Below are 24,836 nucleotides of genomic sequence, written 5' to 3' on the forward strand. Positions count from 1 at the left end.
TTTGGGTTTAACAGCCACTGCCCAAGTCTTATTCCATAAACTAGAACAAGGTTTTAGATTTTTTTTGTCTACCTGGAAATGGGGAGTTGTTTTAAAACCTACATTAGATTACACAGCATTGAAGTTTCTCCCAAGGAAGGACCTATTGCTTATAAAATTTGCCAGGTGTTTCTGCCCACTGTCCATGTGATGACATCCAGTGACTCAGGGTACATCTACACTACCCGCCGGATCGACGGGTAGTGATTGATCTATCGGGGATTGATTTATTGTGTCTAGTGTAGATGCGATAAATGGATCCCCAATCGCTCTGCCGTCGACTCCTGCACTCCACCGCGGCGAGAAGCAGAAGCAGAGTCGATGGGCGAGCGGCGGCAGTCGACCCCGTGCCGTGAGGACGCAAGGTAAGTCGACCTAAGATACGTCAACTTCAGCTACGCTATTCCCGTAGCTGAAGTTGCGTATCTTAGGTCAATCCCCCACAGAGAAAAGTTCAACTTTACATTTAAAGCTAATGTAGGTTTTAACACAGCATTGAAGTTTCTGCCAGGGAAGGACCTATTGCTTATAAAATGAGAATAAATTGGTAAATAAATGTAATGGGAAATTTGTCTCCGTCTTTGTTTTACATTCAGAAGTGTATAGCACAGGGTGATCTTATGGCTTGAATTCTCAGAAAAGATTCCATAGTAGTTTAGAAGGCTGTTTTTTTGGAATCAGAAAGAAATGAGAATTTTAAAAAGATCCATCAAAGAGTACGTAGAGTCACTATTTAGCAATGTGGCTGGATCATGACCTCCTGCTCTTACAACTTTTCCAACCCCACTGGGTTGCAGGGAGGTTGGGTGAGGACTAGGCGCTACCTTTGGTTTGTTTAATTTCTGTAACGTTCCCCATTATCATTCCTCTTCCGCTCTGACTGCCACATCGCTTGAATATTTGAGGAGGACAGCAAAATCAGTGAGTCCTCAGGGCCGAAACCTTTGCCAGGTGTTTCTGCCCATTGTCCACGTGATGACATCCAGTGACTCAGCGCTTCCAGACGAGCCTATCAGAATTGCAGGGTCAAGGTTCATAGAGACAAGTTCAGCTTTATTTAGTACCATTTCTGTGTCTCTGTCAAATGACTCCTGCAATTGTATTATATTATTGGTGGTAGAATACCTTAATTATTAATTACCCTGAGTACTAAGAGAATTGCATTTTGTCTGTTAAGGATTTTAAATTGCTGTTCCACTCTAAAAAGTAATTATGTAAAACAGTATTAGTCTGTCTCTTCTGTAAATTTACAAAGAGTAAAAGGCCTTAACAGATAAAGCATAGTTTTGCAGCATGATGGCTAGTGACTAATTTCACTTCTCACATCACTTCTTGTATCTTGGGTATTCACCCACCAAGCTCATGCTGCAAAAACGCCTGTTATATATAAAGGTGCACAGGATTCTTTGTTGCTTATGTAAAACAGCACCTTTCTGTTGTTGTTGTTATCATTTATTTCATTTTGTATTATAATAGTGTCTAGAGGCCCCAAACAGGTCCCCGTGATGCTCGGTGTTCTACACACATAGCAACTGACTGCTGAAGACCTGATCTCACTGTGGGCAGACCCTGTGCCCCTGTGTGGAACTCCATTGACATCAATAGAGCTCTGCAAGGGTCTACCCACATGGACCTCATTGCAGGACTGGGACCCAAATGGGCAAGACAGGCAAAAAGTGTGAGAAAACTCCTTTTCTGCTGAACTTCAGCTCTGTGTGTGTATCAGGTCATGTCTGCCGACCTCAGTGACAAAAATCAGTTTTTCTAGACTCTTTCTAGTGCATTATCAACGGCATTGTTTACAAAGCTACAGTCAGTTACACTTGTGCAAGACACTTGAAATCACTGGAATTACACAGGTGTTACCTGGTGCATCGTCTGAAGAGAGTGCAGTTACCTAGGTGTCCCTGAAAGCAGAATTTGGCCTGCAGAACCTGAACTTGCACAAGAAGGGAACCCATATTGAGTTTGCATGGATGGGAGTTAGAGACAGAGCACTACCTGATATGGAAATACTTTCAAGACAACAAACGTGAAAACCCAAAGTGCCATGTTTGAGTTATTTTCAGAGTCGGAACCTCACCTTAAACTTGCTTTCACTACTTTGGTGATTTAGGTAAGGGGGCAGTGGTTAATCTTGTAGGTGTGATGGCATTTGCCCTAAAATACATATATATCTTCCCTTGAGATTCAACTACTGTGCACAGGGGACTTTTCTACATATTCAAAATAGATATTTTCTTCCTAGTTTATGAGAGACAAGTAAAAAAGTAGTTACCACAGTGACTGGCCTGGGTACTGTTACCACAGCAGTACAGGCTTGGGTGCGTATATGATAATTTTATACAAAGACATAGATATCAGCATAAAATAAACAGTTCAGATAGCTTGTGCTGCACCTCCTGACTACGTGAGATAGACTCAGCCAATCAAAGAACCCGAACAAACACCGTATGCAACAAACTATACGGCCAGTGCCAACCAACCCAACTTGAAATCTACACTGAATTTTCTGTGGCCATGAGGACAATAAGTAAATGTGCTCAAATTCATCTACCTATTTTCCGGTTAGTATGGATTCACCTTTCTTTTTCTTCAAGAACACCTTTGATCTGAGTGGGAGCATATTTAGAAGTGTCTTGCATATAGGAAGTTCAGCAGCTACTACTGCTGTTTTCCCATCACTAAAATGCTTATAGCGATACCGACCTTCCTTCATGAAGTGCTTTGAGATCTAGATAAAAAGTGCTATATCGGAGCTGAGCGTTATAATATTTTAAATCTGCAATTTTCAAAAGGGCCAATGTTAAGTGTCCATCTCCATGTACGTTCACTGGGATTTGGGTGCCTAAACTCTCTCAGGCCTCTGACAATCTCAGCCTAATGTGATGAAAATGTTCCTGCACTGCAGAGATGGTGAAATGCAGTTTCAAAATGCCTATGTAAGGAGCATGCATCCACTCCAAGGAGACGTGATTGCTATGCCCGCATTTGTCAGTTGTGACCGGGTTACCTTGCACAATAGGGTCATGAATGGGTGAGTGCATTTAGCTAGCCATCTGGGTTATTTCAGGACTTTTGTGATTTCCATGCCACTATCAAGGTGGGATTTTAAAATCTTATTTCTGTGTTTTAAATCAGTGATTCTCAACCAGGGATATGCATACCCCAGGGGTATGCAAAGGTCTTCCATGGGATACATCAACTCATCTGAATATTTGCCTAGTTTTACAACAGGCTACATAAAAAGCACTAGCAAAGTCAGTACAAACTAAAATTTCATACAGATAATGTCTTGTTCATATTGCTCTCTATATTACACACTGAAATGTAAGTGCAATGTTTATATTCCCATTTATTTTATTATATATGGTAAAAATGAGTCAGCAATTTTTCAGTAATAGTGTGCGGTGACACTTGTATTTTTATGTCTGATTTTGTAAGCAAGTAGTTTTTAAGTCTGGTGAAACTTGGGGCACACAGGACAAATCAGATTCCCTAAAGGGGTACAGTAGTGTGGAAAGGTTCAGAGCCACTGGTTTAGAATATCCCTTTTGAAGCTTGATGTCCAAATCTGTAGTGCTGAGGTTGTAAGCATGGCCGTTGAGTGGGGCTCTGCGGTGCAGCTGCGATATGCACAATAAAAGTGTTACTAGGTTGGCCCTTAAATGATTTTGAGTATTAGACAAAAAAAAAGCCCTAAATTTGACACTTACAATAAATATTTTGTATCAATTAGGCAGCATGTAAAATCTTCAGGAGTGCAAGTACTGTCAGTGAAGTTTGATCTAATTGTCGGGAGCCCAGCACGATGCCAGTAGGGATTATGCAAGCTTCAGCCATTTGTGCCGGTGTATCTCAGTCCTGTGGTGTAAAACAACCTGTTGCCGTTCCTGTTCTCTGCCCCTCTCAGCAGCCATGCCAGATTGCATGGTAATGTTGTGATGGGGTTATTGGGTCAGATCAAATTCACATTCCCCTGCGAGCAAAGCAAGGATTTGAATTCAGTCTCCAAAGGGGAGGGAAAGGCTGGTGCATCGTCCCATTGACCCAGCTTTCTCCCCTTCCCACCAAATGTTAACAGTTGTTCTGGTTGCAGACATTTCAAGCCTGATCCATTGAAAGCAGTGGCAAAGATCCTGTTGATTGCAACAGTTCAGGATCAGGGCCTTGTGGTACTATACCTGCGAAGTGAAATTACAGTACTGGCTGATTTTATTTGCCTACCAATTTCAGGAATCAATTTACTAGACACGTTCATGAAAGTATCTTCTCTCTGGGTGGGGGGGATGCCCCCTTCAGAAGCACGTTTTATGATGAAATCTATTTTGGGACAAAATCTGGATTTTTTTTTTTAAGTTTGCTTAACTGTGGAGTCCTGTGGTCTGGCAGAGAAGAGAAGGGGACAATTGTTAAAGGAAACAAACAGATCTGGACCTTTCTATGTTTAGATTTTGGATTCCACGCTGCAGGAAGGAGCTGTGAGGGCCCTTGTTTATTTAAAACCCAATAAAGTTACACAGTGAGTTAAAGCAACAGTAGTGCTTCTCTTCCCCCTTCCCCCCACCCAACCAATCATGATGAAATAGTTGTAGAATAGAGTAGATGATAATACCGAGCTCTTACAGCACTTTTTATGCCTGGGTCTGAAAGCACTTTACAAAGGAGATATGACTATCATTATTCCCATTTTACTGATGGGGAAACTGAGGCACAGGGGAGTGCCGTGACTTGCCCAAGGTCACCCACCAAACCAGTGGCAGAGTCAAGAATACAGCCCAGGTCTCCTGAGTCCCTGGGCAGTGCTCTAGTCACTAGACCACACTGCTTCCCATCTGTTATTGATCCAGTATGGCTTAAAGTTTCCACCCCAACTGCCTGAGCCTGCTCAAATCCTTTGGCTTTGCAATGTTTGCCAAGGTTGATGGGTTTGGGCTGCTTCAGACCAGGGGAGGGAGAGCATCTCAGAGGAAAGGAGCCTGTGTAGAGAATGTTCTGCCAGCTGCTGTCTCTCTTTTATATCGGAGAAGGTGTACCTAGAGTGTGTGCCCACACTCATCTCAATGTTACTATTTTTGAATAAATATTTTGGAAGCAGACATTGCAATGATGCATTTCACAATCACTAACAACTGAAACAATTGAGGTTGAATAACCAATGATGTGATTCAAGGCATGTCAGAATCAGAGGATACAGTAGATACTCAACAACTGTGTATAGCTTGGTGAAATCTCTTTCTTTTATTAACTTATCAAATGTTCCAAGTCCCCATCTCAAGGGACATGCAGAGAGTTTAAAAAACAAAATATAAATGGGAGCAGCAGAGAGATGACAATCCCCCAAATAAACTAACAGCTGTCCTTTCTGACAGAATCCTGAGCAGCGAGATGAGCATTACACCATGCTCTGAAAGGCAATACACTCCGGCGAAGTCATACCAGCTCGGAAAGTGAATTTCCAGGACAAGAGTCTTCTACTGAGATTATCTGGGTGCCACTCCCTAAATCTTAAGGACTGTTAGCTTGAGTGTCTCACCCGACATCACTTTCATCATCACTGAGTCAGAGGCAAGGTCTCCCAGATAGCCATATTCTGAATAGTTCAGGATTTCATAGATCAAATTAAATAACGAACTGGCCCTGGAATAGAGTAGGAAGCCAGTGTAGTTGCTGAAGAACTGACGTAATATGTTTCTTGGGGCTAAATACCATCTAATGGGCCTTCTGCACCAGCTGTAGCATCCAAGTGGTCTTGGAATGTATCTCCATGGAAAGCGCATGCAGTAATCCAGTCTGGAAGTCAGAAAGGCAGCGATTACTGTCGTGGGATCTGGGTTTGACAGAAAAGGTTGCAAACGTCCAAATGCTGGTGCTTCGTGTGTTGCTTGTGTTTGCTTCCTCATCGGGATTCACACTTGTTTCCTCTCTTTCCAGGCCGTACTCCCAGCTCCAAAGTACACTTTTCCTTCTTAGCGCCCTCACTGTTTCATTGCCCATCTCCGCCCTACGAAACTAAAAGCTCCCCCATAGGAAAGCGTTATAATGCCAACCGTCATGAATATCTATAATCCACTTTTTATCCAGTGTCTTGATTAATTTAAGACTGCACCGTTGCTCAGAAATCTGCCAGCTAAGAGTATCTGGTTGAAAGCATGACTCTTTGGCTTGGTGTACCATGCTCCACTATGTCATCTCTCATCAAGGTTTCCAAACTGACTCGAATACTGGAAGTTACTCTCTGTGCTTGAAAGAAATATTGTGTGTGGCATGCTAGCCATTGGTCATTGAAGGAAGTGCATTCACTACCTTGCATAGCGTACAGTATGGTTAATAACTGGCCTTCCTAATTGAAATCTTATGCAAGGAAATTATTAGAAGCGACATATTAACCATATAATGTTTTGGAAGGGTCCTGGATGGCAGTCATAATTTCTGCTGCTACAGTATGTTAAAAAAAGGACAATGAAGTAGGCGCTTTTTGTTGGAAAAGAAGATTTCATGTTATCTGTGTTTGCAGGCTTTCTGGCTCATGTGCTGGAGGAATCCTTGCTGCGGGGGTGTTTTCATTTTCTCGTCTAACATGGCAGTGGTCCATCTCAGCAGAGGTTTTTAGCTTAAACAATCTGTTTGTGGGGCTGCTTATGGCGCTTACTGTACATTTTGAGGAGGCAGCCACTGCGAAGGAGAGATCAAAGGTAACCTGTTTGGATCAAAGTGAATATTGGTTTTAAATTTATTTGTCGTGTGTGGCTTGTTTGCTTTTAATTATTTTGGTTGGTTTAAAAATTAAGGGCCAGATCTTCAAAAGTGCTAAGTGTTTATGGTTCTGAATGGGAGCTGCTGGGCACTGAGCATTTCTGAAACTCTGTCCACGCCGAGCTCTTAAAAATACGGTCCCTTATTAAGGGTCTAAGTTGGTGTCATTGAGTGCTGTTCAGAAGGTGGTGTGGAAAATTATAATGAAAACAAAAACTGGCTTTCATTGCAATTTTCTGCAGAAAAGTGCAACTTTTTGTCAAAACACTGAAAAGTTTTAGGTTTTCAGGTTCTTATTTTTCAGTTAAAAGTCTGTATTTTGGATGGAACCCAGGTACTAGCAACAAAAATCCTTGTTTAGTTGAAAACCCAATTTTCTGTTGAAAGTCTGGATGGGAAATTTTGATCTGCCCTAGAGCTTTGAAAATCTCACCCATAAATTTCACATTACATACTTCATAAAATGGCACATTCAAACAATTTTTAAAAACTGATAGTGTTTCTCTCCACTCTCCCTAAGCATGGGGACATCACATCTGTTCTTCTTTTATAAACTCTTTTTTTAATGGCCACAATAAATTCTCTGAATAATTTTTTTTTTAATAAAAGTAGCGCAGAATTTTAGAAGTTGACTAATTCTGCGCTGCTGTAATGGGTCTTCAAATCATACATATTCTCTGGACGGCTACAGATGAGGGTTTTTTTATTTGGCATTAAACATCACAAAGAGCAATTGTTGTGTTGGTTACCACCATTTCTGGATCACTGACTGCTAAATTCCACAAAGACGTCATTTGACGTTTTCACAGCCACCGAACACGGTGCTTCTCAAACTTTCTTTTTCATGGACCACTTGAAAATTGCTGAGGGTCTCAGCGGACCACTTGATCTTTCCAAATGTTTGTACCATTAGCTAACTATTGTAAAGCGCTTTGAATAAAAGTGCTTATATAAAAAAAACTTTATAATAATTAACATTTTTTTGTTCTACAAATAAAAGCACACAACTCATATTTTAATATCAGTAGTCTGACCTTTCTAATGCAATGGATGTGCCCTCTCTCCCCCGCCGCAGCAGCCCCCGAGCTGGGGCTGGGAAGGAGGGGGGTCTCTCCCCAGCAGCCTGGAGCTTGGGAAAGTTGCCTCTTTCTCTGGCCACCGTAGCCCTGCACGTCCCCTATTCCCCTCTTCTCACCCCACTGCCCCCTCTCACCTACCCCCCAAGGCCACCACCTCTCCTTACATGTGCGTCCTCTCCAGGGTCCAGGCACCTAATTAGTGGGGCCAGGTCTGCGCAGCTCCACTAATTAGGTGGTTGGTCCATCATTGTCTTGTGTGCAGCCACCCAGGCGCGCACCTTAGAGGGAACTATCTGCGGACCACCTGCAGAGCTCGTGGACCACCACTGGTCCACGGACCGCAGGTTGAGAACTGCTGGCCTAACAGATTCAGATACCCAATTTCCAGTGAGAATTAGGGCCAAGATTTTCAAAAGTGACTAATGGTTTTGGTTGCGTCAACTTTTGAGGTATCCTACTATGTACACCTGAAAGGGGGTTGTTATTTAGAAAGCAGGTGCTCAGCACTCTCTGGGAATCAGGCCCACCTATTTGACACCTCAAGCTCATCACCCAAAATCACTAGTGACTTCTGAAAAATATGGTCTGAGTGTCCAAACCTGTTAAGCAGGTTTGAAAATCTCAGATGTATTAGTATTTCAGTGGTGCAAAAAAAAAAAATCCTTTGTTAATGGTGAAATCATATTCAAAGTAAAATGTCAGACTATTGATAGAAACTCACATCCGTGCTGATATCCGGGGTGGCTCCAGGCACCAGCACGCCAAGCGCATGCTTGGGGTGGCAAGCCACTGGGGGCGCTCTGCCGGTCGCCACGAGGGCGGCAGGCAGGCTGCCTTTGGCGGCATGCCTGCGGAGGGTCCGCTGGTCCCGTGGGGTCCGCCGAAGCCACGGGACCTGTGAACCCTCCGCAGACAAGCCACCGAAGGTGGCCTGCCTGCCGTGCTTGGGGCGGCAAAATGCCTAGAGCCGCCCCGGCTGATATTATTTCATCACTCAGTGAAAGCAAACATTCATATTGCGCATCTCTGCCATTTTAACGGACCATCAAAGAAAGCAGTGCCATGGTTACATTTTCAATGTTAAAAGTGCCCAAGTAGCAAGAGACGACAGTGCCTGACCCGTCAGAGGAATGTGGAAGGGCAGATGATGTTGGGCAGATCCTCAGCTCCATTAACTTCAGTGAATCTCTGTCGGTTTTCACCACCTGAGGATCTACCCCACTGAATAGAAGTAGGCTGGTGGCAGGCATATATTTCCGACAAAACCTAAGACCAAAGAAGATAAGTAGACAATGAAGTCAAATAACGGGAATGTTTGTGGTTCATGTAGGAAAGATTAAAGGTGGGGAACCAATGCTCATATGAGGCTGATGCTGAAACCGTCAAGAGTTTTGCCATTGATTTCAGTGGGGCAGGTTTGGGGGCACGTAGAACACGTGGTGTTCTGGCATGGGAGAAAGTCTTCTATCAGCAGGAGTTTGGGATGGCCATGTAACAAAGTAGTGAAGTGGGGAGCAACCCCACTTAAATATTGGGTCTAAGCTGTATGTGTTGGATGTGCTATTTTTTTATAGAAAAACTATTTTAGAAATGTTTGTATGCATTTTATTGGTACTGTCTTGAATTCCCTTAGCCTATGAAGCAAAGGTGCTTATGTTTAAACTCTGATGCCAGCTGTGCACACCTGAGAGGGAGAGGAAAAATCATCACCCATGAATCTTTAAAACCACTGAAACGACAACCTTAAAGTAGTTTCTCTGTCTATAGTAAAATCATGATTTTAGAGTCTGATTGCTGGGGAATAGTCAGTGCTACAAGCGATCTCCCTTTTCCAGCAGTGTAAAGTTCCCTTTCTAGCCCTCATGGGTTGCGAGATATTGGACCCCACACCTGTCACTAGTGCAGGACTGAATATTATTTTTGCTGAGCCTCAGACCAATGTAATTTTAGGGGAACTGCACGTTTTGGGGAAAGAAGGCAGGTTGTTAGAAGCTGCTGAGAGATTGGGGATGGCTGAAGCACTCCCAGTAGACAGCGGGTAGGTAAGGTGATCAAAGGTCCATGATACACGCAGTTAACCACACGGATAGGCAGCTTATAACTCTGGCTCTGTAATTTATCATATAGATACTACCCTCATGTACATGGTATGACATAAATACCACCACCACATATCTGTGTATACTGTCTACCTATATAGATATCAATATATAGTCATTTAAAAAAAAATGAATCTGAAATAGTTCTTAAATAGATTTCCAGTAAATTATGTGGCATACCTCTATCTAGACATACGTGATATTTTCTTTGTAAATATTTGTTGAACGATACACACAAGGTAGCTGCCTTTCCATTGTAAGAATACCCCGGACAGCATTGATGCAGTTTCACTGTGTGTATATTTTGCAGATTTTTCAGAATAATTGTAAGTGCTTTCTTCCTTTCAGATATCGAAAGTTGGCGCCTTTTGCTGTGGGCTTAGTTTGTGCAATCAGCACACCATAGTGCTTTATGTGTTGTGCATTGTACTATGGGTTCTGTTCCAACTTTTCAAAGGGAAGGTAGGTAACTCATCTATTGCTGAGTTGAATAGTAAAGTGTCATTTTTCTAGGGCAGATTGTAATTCTTATGTTTGAACACTTACTGCTTTCCCGTCTGACGCTGCTTTTATATTGAAGTATATGTGTATGGATGGCAACAGTTCATGATATGCCTAAGCTAGTCAACCATAATCCACTGACAACATAAAGTCACAATCCATCAGGCTGGCATCACAGCCAAGGATTATGACTTTGAAGGATTTTGAAGCTGTCAGTCACATGAGCATTCTCCGAGCTGTCCATTTCTATTGTAAACTCTTTGGGACAGGGACCTTGTCTTCTGACCATCTATAAAGTAGCTAGAGCATTGTTAGTACTGTGATGAGGATACTGATGGAAGTTCTGAGTGTGTGGAAGTATGAGCATGTTCAGTGTTTAAAATGACCTCCCCCAAACAGAAGAGTAGATCAAATTGGTGGTGACTGTAGTCCCTTAAGGAGATCGGAGAAGTGTGGGAGCTGTTTGGACCTCATGTCTCAGAGCTCCTGATGGTGGCATGGAAATCCATTTAACCCACAGGACTAGTCTCCGCGTCCTGACTTCCTCCTGGTAGTGAATAGAGGCCACATCTGAATACTGCACAACCTCTCTGCAGCTTTTGACACTGTCAGCCGCCGTGGTTGGAGTAGACAGCACAGCAGTAAAATGGCTCCAGTCATTCCTCTCCAAAAGGACTCAACTTCAACATCTGTCTGAAACTGATTGGAGAGGGGGATGAGATGCCATAGGCTCTGCTGTCAGCAATACACCAGTAACACCATACTGCATATCTCATTTCCCACAAATGCAACCAGCACCATCCCAAGTATGTCACAAGGTCTGCAAAAGATCAGCTTTCAGATAAAAAGCATCTGGCTCAAACTCAACCTGCGCAAGACCAAAGTGATGCTGGTCTTAAAAACTAGTTGAAACACTGTCCTCTCCTTCTGTCAAAGTCCCGTTTTCCAAAGTTGTATAAAATCTCCCTATTCTGTTAGACTTATGGCTAAGTATAGCTAATCAGGTAACATCAGTGATGTTTTCCCACTGCTGGCTTGCTAGGAAACTTTGCACATTCCTTCTAGGTGAGGATCGAGCCAGAGATCAAACATTTCTCACTTCCAAACTGGATTGCTGTAAATCATTGCCTCTGGCTGGATATGGATGGAATGCAGATGCTTCAGTTTGCACAAAATGTGGTGACCCACTTCAATAAAAATAATAATAATAATAATAATACCTAGGTCTTACATAGATCTCAAAGCGCAATAAGAGGCAGATGTTGTTAGCACATCACTAGCGTGGCTTTGGTGCTTCCACTGGCTTCCAGTTTGCTTCCACTGTCAGTTGAAGATCTTGAGCCTGACCTTTAAAGCTGTCAACAGGTCAGATCCTGAGTGCATCAGTATCTGTGACCCAATAAAACAGCTGCTCTTCTTTGGGACAAGGCAGTGTACTGGGCCCAGGATGACATTACACCTGGGGATAAGATGTTCTGGCTCGCGGGACTCATCTTCTAGAGCAGTGGTCCCCAACCTTTTTGTGGCCAGTAGCACATTCATGTTTTCAGAAGAGTGTGGTGGGTGCCAACAGTTTTTCAAGGCTTATTTTGTATTTGTACATTAAATAATACGAAAAACATATTTAATATTACATAATATATGAATCCATAAGATTAAAAAGGGTAATTTTACATGTAAAAGGTACTAGTTAAATTATTCGGCAATTACTCTTTCACTTTACCATGTGAATTTGCTCTTTTTTATCTACCTGTAAGAAAAATTAAGGAGTGTTTACAAAATAAATATCATAAACAGTTTTCATCTTATTTATTTTAAAAAAGTAAAACATTGTTGAACTGCTGGTCCAAATATATTTATTATTCTTACTTTAACATAGAATGAAGCCTGCAGCCCCGGAGTTCTCTGTCCCCGGCAGGCACAGGGCCGCGGCTTCTCTCCGGCTTAAGCCGCGGCCCCGCACCTGCTGGGGACCGAGAACACTGGCACCCGCAGCCTGCAGCCCTGGAGAAGCCAGAGAGAAGCCGCAGCCCCGCACCTGCCAGGGACAGAGAACACCGGCACCTGCAGCCCCAGCGTTCTCTGTCCCCGGCAGGCACGGGGCCACGGCTTCTCTCCCCTGCTGGGCACTAGGCGGGCGCACATAAATGCCCCGGCGGGCGCCATGGCGCCCGCGGGCACTGCGTTGGGGACCACTGTTCTAGAGGAATGAGCTTCCAGAAGAAATGATGCAGAATCTGATTATATTCAGCACATTTTGTGAAGCCCTTTTTGCCAAAATGTTTCCACCATAACTGGTGTGATGCTGATTTAATAATATAATCAACATATATTCCCTAAGCAAAGCCTTTTTTTTAACCAGCGATGGGTGAAGAATAGAAAACTTCATGAATTCCAGTTGGGAGTTTGCCATACAGACTCAGTGTATCTCAGAAATGCTTTAGATACCCTGGTGTTCCGTGCTACAGAAAACCTATAATAGACAAGTTATTTGATTTAGTAAAATGTCTTCCGAGATTGCTCTACCTCAGTCTTAAGGAACTTTCGCCACCAACTTTTAAACTACTTTTCAGTCTGTGGAAAGTTGTTTTAAACATTGTCTCTCCCAAATAATCTGAAATAGGAAAGGAAATATTTTTGTTTGACTAAAATGTAATAAATGACCCCCCAAAAAGCGGCATGAAATATTCAAGAGTGGGATTTTCAGAAGTGCTTAAAGGAATTAGGAGCAGCAGTCCTTTGGAAAGTCTTGCACGCCTAACTCCCTTAGGCATTTTCAAAATCCCACCCCTGAAGTTGAGCAATCCAGTTTAGCCAGTGTGATCATGATAAAATAAATGGCGGAACTGACTCCTGATGATGGCGGTGATGTAAACAGTTACATGAGAACAGTGGGGGGTTTTTTTGTTTTTTTTTTGCCAGATGGAATACCAGCCAACTCTTAATCACTGGAAAGTGGGTTATCTCAGCCTTGCAGGGCTTCAGCCATCTCTGCATGTCATGACATGATTTAAATGTAAAAGATGCAATGCATATGATACTCATGAGTCCTAGCTAATATTATTTGCTTCACTTAAATTTCACCCTGCCATGCAAAGGAGATCAGTTTGATGCAGTTTCCTAGTAATCCACAAAATCGTAAGGTTTAACATAGCATTTTGTAGGGACTTACTATAAATTGAGAGATCAACTCTGTGTAAATATATTTGATGTTTTTCTTTATCTGTTCTTGAAGTTCCAGTGTGATTAAACGAAAATAAACGTTGTTGTGCAATATGACACATTTTGGTGCAGGAATTGTCCTTTGGCCATTTGCTGAAGTTGGGCTTATGCTTCTCGGCTGGTTTGCTGCCTTATCTCTATCTGCCTGCCTCGTCCTACCTAAATCAAGCACGTTGGACCTGGGGAGACCAGACGACTTTTCAAGGATTTTTGACCCACTTTCTCAGGGAAGAATATGGGACATTCAGTCTGGTAAATAGTGTCATTTTCTAAAAGAGAAAAGTCTTCTTGAAGTTATGCAGCAGTAAAGCCTTTGTATTCATTTAGGTTAGTGTCCTGCAGGAGAAGTGATGTAAAATGTTAACCTTCAGCGCTTTATTCCTGAGCTTGTTTCTTGGGATAGCTAAGGTTGCTTGGAGAATAGAAAAATAATTTAATCCACCTTCATGCTATTTGGGGTACAGTTATTTATTGGAAAATGTACAAGTACATTCAGTTGCAGTCTTGTTACCAGTGTATATTGGCATGAAGAATAATATTTAAGAAAGGTTGAAAAGTAAATTTTAAATTACCCTGTCTTAAGTCAAATTACGCAGCTTCAGTTGTGTTGGGTTTTTAATTGTAAAACTTGGGGGAAATCTCAGCTGTTTAAAAAGTGTCACAAGCAGTTTTCATTTTCTTTTCTTTAAAAGAATGTACTTCTAATGTATTTCTTAGTATAAATGTTACATAAAATGAAAGAAGTTTTTTGGTTCTTGACCTCTCCCCCAGTCTGAAACATTTTAACTTGCCCTTCTTCCTGCAAATACAGGAGTTAGATACTTGTCCATGGAGTTTTGGGGCTTGGCGAAGCCCCTTGCATCAGGTTCCCTGTCTCTGGCAGCAAGAGGAGAGCAGATGGTTATCATCCCTGCATTCATGCCTTCTTCAAAGAAGTCATTAGAGAAGAGTAGGAAACTAAAGTCTCATTTGGCAAACTCCACAGGGTCCCAGAACCCAAAGATTCTGTGTAGAAAAGGCCAATGTGCACAGTAGCTGCATCACAACTTTTTGGTGCAAGCTCCATCGTTGCTATAAAGAATCCCACTACCACCTTACCTAAGGGCAGCGTAGTTGCAGCGATTCTGGCAAAGGCTGTAACGCTTGCCGAAGGTAGTTTATTCACCAAAGATCCTGTAGGTAGGAAGATAGAGACTACCTTCGGAAGGGACTTGGAAGCTTCTTCAGCTTTCCCTCAGATCCACTTTGTCAACAACCATCTTCTGAAAATCAGGCCCCTTTAAGCCATCTCAAGTTGGACGCCCAGGAATCGATCCCCGGTCAGTTTACCCCATGGCCTGCTCCTACACCATGAGTTACCTGCATCTGGCAGCTTAGCCTAGCCAAGATAGAATCCTCACCCAGGGTGATACATACTCTGGAAGCCATCGTCAGGCCTTCCACCCCTTCATAGATGGCAAGAGACTGAACAGGATTCTCTTATTTATGTCAAGTTAGGAATATCAACCTGGCAAAAACAGTGTTCCAGCTCTTCTGGGTTTCTTGTGTTTCTCACATGATGGCCTAGATTTGAACTTAAGACCCTCCCACATCTCAGCTCTGCACAATATCAAAACCGCAGGCAGATCCAAGTGTCTGGTAGTCACCTGCTAGTTCAAGGCTACTGAAGGCATAACGTGTATCCAGCCAAAAAGTCAGGCCTGTTTTCCTGACCCTGGGACCAGACCACAGTGTTATGAGTTCTACATAACACTCCTTTTGAGCTGATAGCATCCTTTTTCCTGTGTTTTCTCTTCATAAAGATGTGCTCCCTCATCATGGCAAAAAGAGTCTCTAGAACCTCTGCTCTTGGAAAGCATGATCCTTGCTTGATTCCATGATTCCACAAGGGGTCATGTCATTCTTTGTGCTCCAGTGTAATTTTTTTTACCAAGATAAACTCTTTCTTCCGTAGATCACAGGGAAGCTTTCTTCTTTCATTTATCCCAAAGCCTCAACACTTAAAAGAAAAAGCGTGGTCGATGAAAAAGGAGTTGCTACCATTTATCTAGCTAGAACTAGCCACTTCAGGAGAACGTCATCTTCATTCATTTTTTTCCATCCCAATATATGGGTCTGAAAACATGTAAATCCTCCATAGCTGGGTGTATCAAGTGCTGAATCAATATCTATTCAGCTTCATATAAATTCATTCTAGAAAGAGATTTAACCCATTCAGCACATTTCCAGTGCATCATCTGGAGCAGGAAGGCCGTCATCCTGCACAGAGGAAACCTACAAAGCTACCATATGCTCATCCGCTAACACCTTTTATATAGCACTAGGCAGTGGTTCTCAAACTTCTTTTTTTTCATGGACCACTTGAAAATTGCTGAGGGTCTCGGCGGACCACTTAATGATCTTTCCAAATGTTGTTTGTACCGTTAGCGAACTATTGTAAAGTGCTTTGGATAAAAGCGCTATATCAAAAAACCCGTCATAATAATGAACGTTTTCAGAGAATCATAGAATATCAGGGTTGGAAGGGACCTCAGGAGGTCATCTAGTCCAACCCCCTGCTCAATAAAATAAAAGCACACAACTCATATTTTAATATCAGTAATCTGACCTTTCTAATGCGATGGATGTGCCCTCTCCCCTCCGCCGCAGAAGCACCCAAGCTGGGGCTGGGAAGGAGGGGGGTCTCTCCCCTGCCACAGCAGCCACAGATCTGGGGCTGCTAAGAAGGGCCATTTCTCCCCAGCAGCCGAAGCCCTGGAGCTGGGGAAAGTCGCCTCTTTGGCCACCACAGCCCTGCACATCCCAAATTCCCCCCCCATCCCCTCTTACCCCACCACCCCCTTCCACCTACACCCTAGTCCCCCCAAGGCCACCATCTCCAGGGTCAAGGCACCTAATTTGTGCAGCCGCCCCAGCGCTCATCTTAGAGGGAAGTATCCGTGGACCACCTGAATGGAGCTCGCGGACCACTGGTGGTCCACGGACCACAGTTTGAGAACCTCTGCTCTAGAGGCTTGACCTCCAGTCTTCAGCAGCAGCATCTGTCAGCAGGACGCCGTTCCAAGTAGAGATGGCAAAATAAATACTGCTAATTGTAGGGAAGAGGAGAATCTTTTTCCTGTCCTACTTATTTCTTCTTCCGTTAGCTTTTCCTTACTGCTCACGCCATCCTGAATGTCTCTCATTAGGTGGGTGGGGATTGGAGTCTAGAATGGAAAGTCTGTTAGGTGGTGATTTCCTTTTTGGGACTGTTCTCTCTTCCAGTGTACAGCAGGCGAGGTAAGTTCTGTTGCTACGTCTGCAGTAGCCTCTTCTCAGGTCCATGTATGTAGTTAATACAACTGAATGAAGCGATGTTGTGAAGAGTTTACTTTTCTCTGCTGCTAGGATCCCGGGCTTCTGTGCAGCTTTGTACAGGGTGGCAGGAGGGGCATGGCCAAGCCCTCAGGGCACGTGGACAAACACGAGCTGCCGCCAGTATTCAGGAAGAGAGGTGCAGCCCAAATGTCTCTCATTGGGGGAGGTGTAAATCCCAGAAAATAAATCATTTAGCAACATATTTCTCATTTGGGCTGATATTTTTACTGTCTGTGAATGGCTTCTGTGTCTTAAGACATGGGACAACACCCACGTATGACACAGATTGTCAGGACAGTCAGAAAGCAGACCTAGGATACCATGCATGTTTGTCAGTTAAGATTCTGCTAAGGTGTATAATATGTTTCTGAAAGGGTGGAAGAAATAGTGATTTTGTAGTACACCTCTACCCTGATATAACGCTGTCCTCGGGAGCCAAAAAATCTTACCGCGTTATAGGTGAAACTGCGTTATATCGAACTTGCTTTGATCCACCAGCCCCCCGCCCCCCGGAGCGCTGCTTTACCGCGTTATATCCAAACTCATGTTATATCGGGCTGCGTTATATCAGGGTAGAGGTGTATTTGAAATAAAGTTCTCATTGCATGCATGAAATACGTACAATTGATAACTGGATGTCAAAAGGAATGTAACCTGCTGGACGATTATATCGCAGCAAAGCTTCCACTAGAGCTTTGTCTTCAAAAATGTAAGTTAATCGCTATTATTTGTATTGTGGTCATGCCCAGAGGCTCCAGTTGGGGGCCCCACTGTACTAAGCACTCACACCTACACAATGAAAACACAGGCTGCGCCCCAAACAGTGCCCAGTCTAAGCATATGTTTTTTCTAACTTTTGTGTCTAGGCCAAATCGGAGGCAGGATCCAGTATGAGAGAAATGTTGCTGTGAGTAAAAGCTTTAACGCATCCCAAAGTTGTGGGGTCATCCCTGTTCCCTCAATATTCTTTGTAATAATTATTCCTTTCCTGTAGTTCTGAGTTTATGGACTTCATAGCTTGGTGGGGGATGTTTAGAAAGTATGTGGCCATGTTGACGTGTGTCTAGGCCCAGCTTTGGCGCTGGGATGAATGCACATGACTCCTGTTGATGTTAAGTCTCTATTAAATAAAAATACCAAAGGAAGTGGGTGGATGCTGGGACACTGGGGTTTTTCCCTGCAGCCCAGCAGATGTGGTATATGCTGTGTAAGTCAGAAAGTGCTGTTCCTGAGCAGGAAGGGCTCAATTCCGTTTGCTTCACACAGTCCAAGTGAGGAGTCTGGGCGCTGGAGTGCCCTGCAAAGGGAGTAATTTTACCACTAGCCTCCGCAATGGTGAGAGAGCTATTTCTCTGGCAGCTACTTCAACGTTAGGGCTCCAGCGACCTGTGGTTGCTGCACCCAACCATCCCAGGTAAGACGAGCTCATCACTACAATGTGCAAATCAAGATTCCGCCACTCACCAGTCGCATTCATCAAGAGCAGGGCAGCTAGCTGAGAGCTAGAGCAGGCTTAGCCCAGAGTAGCTTTGGTGTCAGCCAGCCATAAGTAACCGAGCTTTGTTCTGATTCGCCTTCCTCCGTAGTGAGGAGATTGTGGTGCGAGAGGTTAAATGCACTGTAATGCACTTTTGAGAAGCACCCAGACCAATGGAGGGGCATTGCGCTATATAAAGAAATGAATAAAATAATGGCAGGAAAAGACTGTTTCTCCTTTTCTCTCCGCCCCCCGATGGTTGGTTGTGTCGTCTGAAATGATGTTCATTCCACTTTTTGAAATACAAAACATCTTGGTTGCAGTTTCATATAGCTATATCACAGTGCAGCAGGAATAAATTACACTGCTTACGCCGTACTTTCATTGACATTTTGTGCAAACTGTGATTTGGGGGGATGAAATGAACATTGATTTCTCTATAGTTCTCAGGTAACACACATGAAAACAGAACTTTCCTTTACTGTCCCAGCCCTTGCGATTGTGGCATGGTTACGTACAGCAATGCAGTAAGTCAGAGTGAATATGCTCTATTTTGTCTTTGGTTATTGGCTGAATGATAGTTTTAAGTAACATTTTTCTGCACTGTGCCAATACAGAGCATTTTTAATCACAGTGCCCACTTTCAGGGAACCTGCTGTTTGGTGTGTCTTAATTAGACAAACTTTACTTGTTTCTGATTCTTCTAAATTAAACTTAGTGTTTAATGTGTAGCTCTGGAATCCTTCCATTGGTGGTGCACTTTGAAAAGAGAGAACTTTTATATTTAGTAATAAAAGAGAATTGTAGAATCGTAGGGCTGGAAGGGACCTTGAGAGGTCATCTAGTCCAGTCCCTTGCACTCATGGCAGGACTGAGTTTATCTAGAGGCCAATTCATTGTCTTAAATATATATATATTATTGGTTTTTTTCCCAAGATACCGTAAATACAACTTTTCTGTTCTCCTTTTAATCATTTTCAGTGGAACGTTATATTGTTTCTTTTAGGGCTAAGCAGGAGAAGTCATCAATGATATGGCTGTTTACTGGAATGCTCTGCATTTATTCGTTATTCTTTGCTTGGAGGGCAAATTTGGATATTACAAAACCACTTTTTATGGGTGTGGTAAGTTTTGTGTTATATTAATTTTACAGAGAGGCACCTATCATGTCCAGTGGGCTACTCTGATCTATCCTTACTTCATCAGAGGGTGCAGGTCTAGACGGTGCCACATAAAACTCAGTCAGAAATAGAGTGCTTTGGCCGCGCACACTGTGAGCTCTGCCACGTACAAATTAATAATGACAAGCCTGTCAGCTGGGTCCATTCTCGCTGTGTTTTGTGCCGTAGGTGGAGCGATTTTGGATGCAGAGCAACGCAGTGGTTGCTGTTCTAGCGGGACTAGGCCTGGCCTCTCTTGTCTCTGTCGGAAATACAGTGCTTGAGAACAACCGTGTGCTGCAGTGTGTGGAGTGGCTTTCTGCTGCTGCTCTTGTTACTAGTCAAATTTATGCCAATTACAGGTAACAAATACCCCAGAAATACTTCTTGATGGGACCTCATGGCCCTGTTACATCGTTAATCTCAGATTCGTTGTGGCCCTAACCATACTGCTCTCTTCTCAAATGCTTATAAAACTTTAAAAGGTCAATTGGCAGTGGGGTGGAGGGTTTGGGGTGGTTCCTTGCATGGACTCAGAGGGCGTACAAAGGCAGTAAAAGGCTGGGGGCTGTTTTCTTTGCTGGCTTTGGGCAAGGAAGGTCACAGGTTCAAAGGCCACATCCAGAAATGGGTTTGGAGACAGTGCTGTCTAGGGCCTTTGTGGCAGTGTCTTGAAGACTTTTTGACATGCAAGTGCTGTTTTGCCTCCCACCCATCCTAGAGAAGCACCATTCTGTCCTGCAGGCCCTCCCCCCAGCACCCAATTCCCTAGAGCCATCACCCAAAGTGGCCTCAGATTATTTCCATAATCGGGTCTTGTTGAGGCCATCTTTGTGATCCATGCAAGGGAGTGCCCTCCAACCCTGTTGGTATCACCCTTTCCATCCTTCTACGCTGCCCCGCTGTCCTATGCTTTGATCTCCCTTTATGGCAAGAAAACAAATCCCCTGCTTCTAGTGTTCCAACCTGACTGCTGGAGCCATCTGGAATATAATCTACTCCATTGTCTGTCCTTACTCTTTCTCTGGGACCAGAGATGCCACTCTGGACCAGAGAGAAGCGTCAGAAGAAAAACATGGCGGTGAACTAAATTGTTTTCAGACATACAAAGCAATACATTTCCATTTTATTTCAATAAAGAGAGTTACACATTTCAGTTGGCCCGAACGGCCATTTAGACCTTCGACTGCTCTTTCCACATGCCTTGCCTGCTTCTCTGGGTACTTTGGGGGAGTTAAGGTCTCACCAGAGCCCTGTTCCATGGCCAAGCCAAAGAGTCTCCGGCTTGGGTATGAACTAACTCCGGGTGGCTGCATGCTGAAGGAGAAAGGTTGCAAGAGCCAGAAGCAGTGAAGTGTGGGAAGTGTAGAATCCATGAGTTCCTTCTCCACAGGCAGCTCATCAACTTACTACTGGCCTCCGAGGCATGTGGGCCTGTGCTCTGAAGTCATTCGACAGCCTATCCCAGAGCTTGTGACTGTGTGGGGGTCTATGCAGTTTGGAAAACCACAGACATTTTGTGTTGGAGCTGCCTGTTAATGTTTGTTTGTTTTAAAATTACAAACAGCTGGTGCAAATCTGCCCCTCTCCCTCTGACTTTATAGTCCCATGCTGAGATTCTCAGTACAATGAGGTATGTTTTAAAGCTAGAAAAATGGTTTTTAATTGACACTATCAGACATTTCATTGTACTGGCCCTTGCAGCTGACACTAATAAACGCCCGTCTGGGTTATATGGCCCAATAAAAATGGGAGGTTACAGTGTATTTATTTACAGTTATTGTAATGGCTCATATTTCTGCCACTTGCCTGCCATGTGACCTTGGGCAAGTCGCTTCAACTTCTGTGTCTCATTTTCCCCATCTGTAAAATGGGGTTTGTGATTGTCATAAAAGGCTTTGTGATCTGTGGGTGAAAAATACTGTTGATTAGCTAGATGGGTATTATTTTTATTTCTGACTGCCTAGCGAATAAAATTGTTTAAAGCCCCGTCAATGTCTGTTCTAAGATGTTTATATTTTGATGTCTTCTGTTAAGCATTTGTGACCAAAGCCGCAATTACGTTGTCGATAAATTTGCAAGGAACCTTCTGTCCTCCATGCCACCTGATGCAATAATTTTGCTCAGAGGAGACCTAACAGGGAATACTCTTCGTTACCTTCATTATTGTGAGGGAATGAGGCCCGATGTCACATTAGTGGATCAAGAGGTAGGTAAATACGTAGGAGGCAATCCAAAACTTTGCTATAGAAAGCAAACACAGGTTCAGCTTTTCATTTTTTCCTTATGTTTCATTTTTCTGATTTATAACGTTGTTTTATAAATAGTCTCCTTTAGTTCAGGGTCTAATTGAAGTTTCCAAGCTCAGAGACCTGAAGTGACTGGGCTTGACTCAGAAGACGTGTTCAAACCATGGAGGCCCATTTTCTCTATTGCAAGGCTGTGCCTATAGCACTCCTCCAGAGTGGCATGAACTTTCACTTGAACTTTGTTGCTAGTGAGTTTGGCTTAGAGTGGAACATGTACACCAGCAAGATGGCACCACAATAGCCAGTGGGTGTGAGGGAGAAGTGAAGAAGAATATGGCAAATCTGTAAATGTAAAAGAAAAGTGTTTTTTCATCTGTCAATACGGAGATAGCCGTATCAATGTGTGTGTTTATGCAGTAGCCCATGAGGTTTCCCCATGGTTAGCCATGTGACTTTAATTTAATTATAAAAAGTACATTTTATCAAGGTAACAAGCTGTCCAGTGAGAGGTCTGCCCTTGGGACTAGCTGCACGTGACTTTAAAACACAGATCTGGGCTTGCACAGTTTGTAGAGGAATGATAGAAAGTACCCCAAAGAAAGTAGCCTTGATCCATAACCACGGGTCACTTGAGTTTGGGGCTATTCTGATGAGGCAGGTGAAATGCTCAATGAGATGGTCTCAAACGCAGATCCTTGAAAGCAGCCATGGCAATTTGCCCTCTCACAGAGGGGTTCTGACCCAGCACCCGCAATGGAGCGCTGCCATCATATGGGAAGCTTGATCGTTTATCGCAAAAGATTGCTTCCTCCTTTCCCCAACCCTTGTGCCCAATCTGTCTCCCCTGGTGTGAGATCGTACCTCTTGCCGCATGTCACTTTTGCCATTCCGTCCCTCTCTCCCCCCACTTCTTCCACGTTACCAGTTTCCTGGGAGGAGAGCTCTCAGAAGGACATCATCATACCCCTTCCTTGAAGAAAAGGGAGAGCTCAGTCAATGGTGCCTCAGAGGCAGATGCAGTGACGGGACACTGATCAGTGCTTCTGCCTCCTGTGCTCTCTTGTCAGCAACACTGAGAACAGGAGGTGGAGGGGGAATCGGCTGCCCGAGTAACTGATAACTGCAAATATTCAGGTGGCACTTACAGCCAATATTTGTGCTGTTTGGGAAGTTACTGGACCTGAAGCCTCTCGTGACTGCTCAGTGAAGAGAGAGACTCCTGTGGGTGCAGAAAGGCACCTGGAAAATGTTAAAAGGGGGAGCAAGTCTGAGATCTGTCCCCACAAGGCATTGCAAGACGGGAGCAGGCCCCAGGCCCCCACCCCAAGCAAGATGCTGACCGCAGTTTGCTAGTGATGGGGTTTGTCACTTTGTACAACATTGCGGCTCTTTTCCTGCACTCTGTGTCATTTGCAATCTTGTGGGTGAGATTTTTCCAGGCTCCTAGTTGTACCGTTTTTATACAACTGCCTTGACGAGTCCTTTTATGTTTATATCTGTGGTGTGTTTGCAGGGTTTATTTCATTCCCTTGTAGCCCTAGAAGCAGGAAAGAATTTTTTAACACGGAAAAGGAGATCACTTATTTCACTTTGTCACAAATGAGCGCTGAAACCTTGAAAGTGTAAAATGATCTATATTGCAAGGTTTTTTGATTTGCCTGCAAAACCAAAACATGCTGCCTAATGTTTAACCAAAATTTAGCCTCTTTGCACGTCTCTAGTCAGTGGATACATTTACACACGCAGAGAGGTTTTTCTAGACTCTCTTGAGCCAATTTTTTTTTTTAAATCTGTGCAAACTTACATTTTTTGTGTGTGCATGGGAGGGGAATTTAGTCTTAACGTTTAGATCATTTAATTATTTTTTTTATCTTTTGTGGTAGATGATGACTTATGAGTGGTATTTACCAAAGATGGCAAAGCATTTGCCAGGCGTCTCTTTTCCTGGGAGGCGGTGGAATCCTGTGGAAGGAATATTACCCGATGGAACGCTCACGTTTAATCTCCATCATTTTCTCAAAGTAAATAAACAGTAAGCATTTCTTTCCTAAAACCTTTAAGCTTTTTTCCTAAAATTGTTTACCTAGCAGCAGCTATTACATTCCAAAAGACCAATTGTCTACACCGACTTCCCCACTGATTTAATTGAATATCTAGGCTGAAGTAACACCGTCCAGCTATAAACTTTATTGTTCAGGAGGAAAAATAAAAGGTGATTAACAAAAACTGCTTGTAAGATCTTGGCACAATTCAGTTAAAAAAAGCAAAGCTCCTACATACTTGAAATCACCACAGGCGGAGAGAAAACTTGTCGTTTCCCCTTCATGACGCTGCGGCCATCTTAGTAGTATAGAATGAATGTACTCCAGGAATAAACATTTACAAAAATAGCCTTGTAAGAGCAAAGAAAGGATTAAACACTCACATGAATAAGAATAGCATCCGCATTTTGACTAGCCAGGAGAAACATGGCAAGGGCTTCAAGGCGTAAGACGATTGCCAGGTGTGGTCAGGAAGAAATGTGTTTCCATTCCATGGTGTGATGGTTCCCAGTTGGCCATGTGCACTGGAGGGGTCTCCTTACTTCTGAAGCATCCAGTGTTGGCCATTCCAGAGGTGCAACACTGGATTGAACATTAGACTAATCCACAGAAATTCCCCTTCTAAAGTTAAATGGCCTTGACAGGCATGTAATAGCAGTGGTTTCAGTATTCAAAGCCCAGCAAGTCAAATGCTGTGCATACCACAACACTATGCCAATAACCATGAGCACCTAATGAATAACGATTGTGACACACATAAGAGTGACCATTGAATAAGGATGGGCAATATAGTGCTGAGTGTGCAACTGCCAGGTCTCCTAGCTGCAGATCTTGAGGACAGAGCTGTGTGGTCTG

At 43.4% G+C, this 24,836-nt stretch overlaps 1 protein-coding gene and 1 long non-coding RNA gene across 4 annotated transcripts in view; one reads left to right on the forward strand and one right to left on the reverse strand.

Moving 5' to 3' along the window:
• Positions 1-24,836, forward strand: part of TMEM260 (transmembrane protein 260) — a 50,901-nt gene that overhangs the window by 20,859 nt on the left and 5,206 nt on the right. For all 3 annotated transcript variants that reach the window (XM_039536358.1, XM_039536360.1, XM_039536359.1), the window contains exons 4-12: positions 6,557-6,734; positions 10,322-10,435; positions 13,769-13,948; positions 17,920-17,960; positions 18,974-19,057; positions 19,537-19,654; positions 19,880-20,052; positions 21,728-21,899; positions 23,823-23,971. In XM_039536358.1, the coding sequence (XP_039392292.1) occupies positions 6,557-6,734; positions 10,322-10,435; positions 13,769-13,948; positions 17,920-17,960; positions 18,974-19,057; positions 19,537-19,654; positions 19,880-20,052; positions 21,728-21,899; positions 23,823-23,971 (1,209 nt within the window). The remainder of the gene's footprint in view (positions 1-6,556; positions 6,735-10,321; positions 10,436-13,768; positions 13,949-17,919; positions 17,961-18,973; positions 19,058-19,536; positions 19,655-19,879; positions 20,053-21,727; positions 21,900-23,822; positions 23,972-24,836) is intronic.
• Positions 6,629-24,647, reverse strand: LOC120404235. The gene is made up of 3 exons (XR_005597880.1): positions 24,365-24,647; positions 8,994-9,140; positions 6,629-6,739 (listed from the first exon to the last, which is right to left on the reverse strand). It is a non-coding gene; the product is annotated as an uncharacterized LOC120404235 (long non-coding RNA).

The sequence above is a fragment of the Mauremys reevesii genome, linkage group 4, assembly GCF_016161935.1.
Source record: "Mauremys reevesii isolate NIE-2019 linkage group 4, ASM1616193v1, whole genome shotgun sequence".
Taxonomy (NCBI): Eukaryota; Metazoa; Chordata; order Testudines; family Geoemydidae; genus Mauremys; species Mauremys reevesii.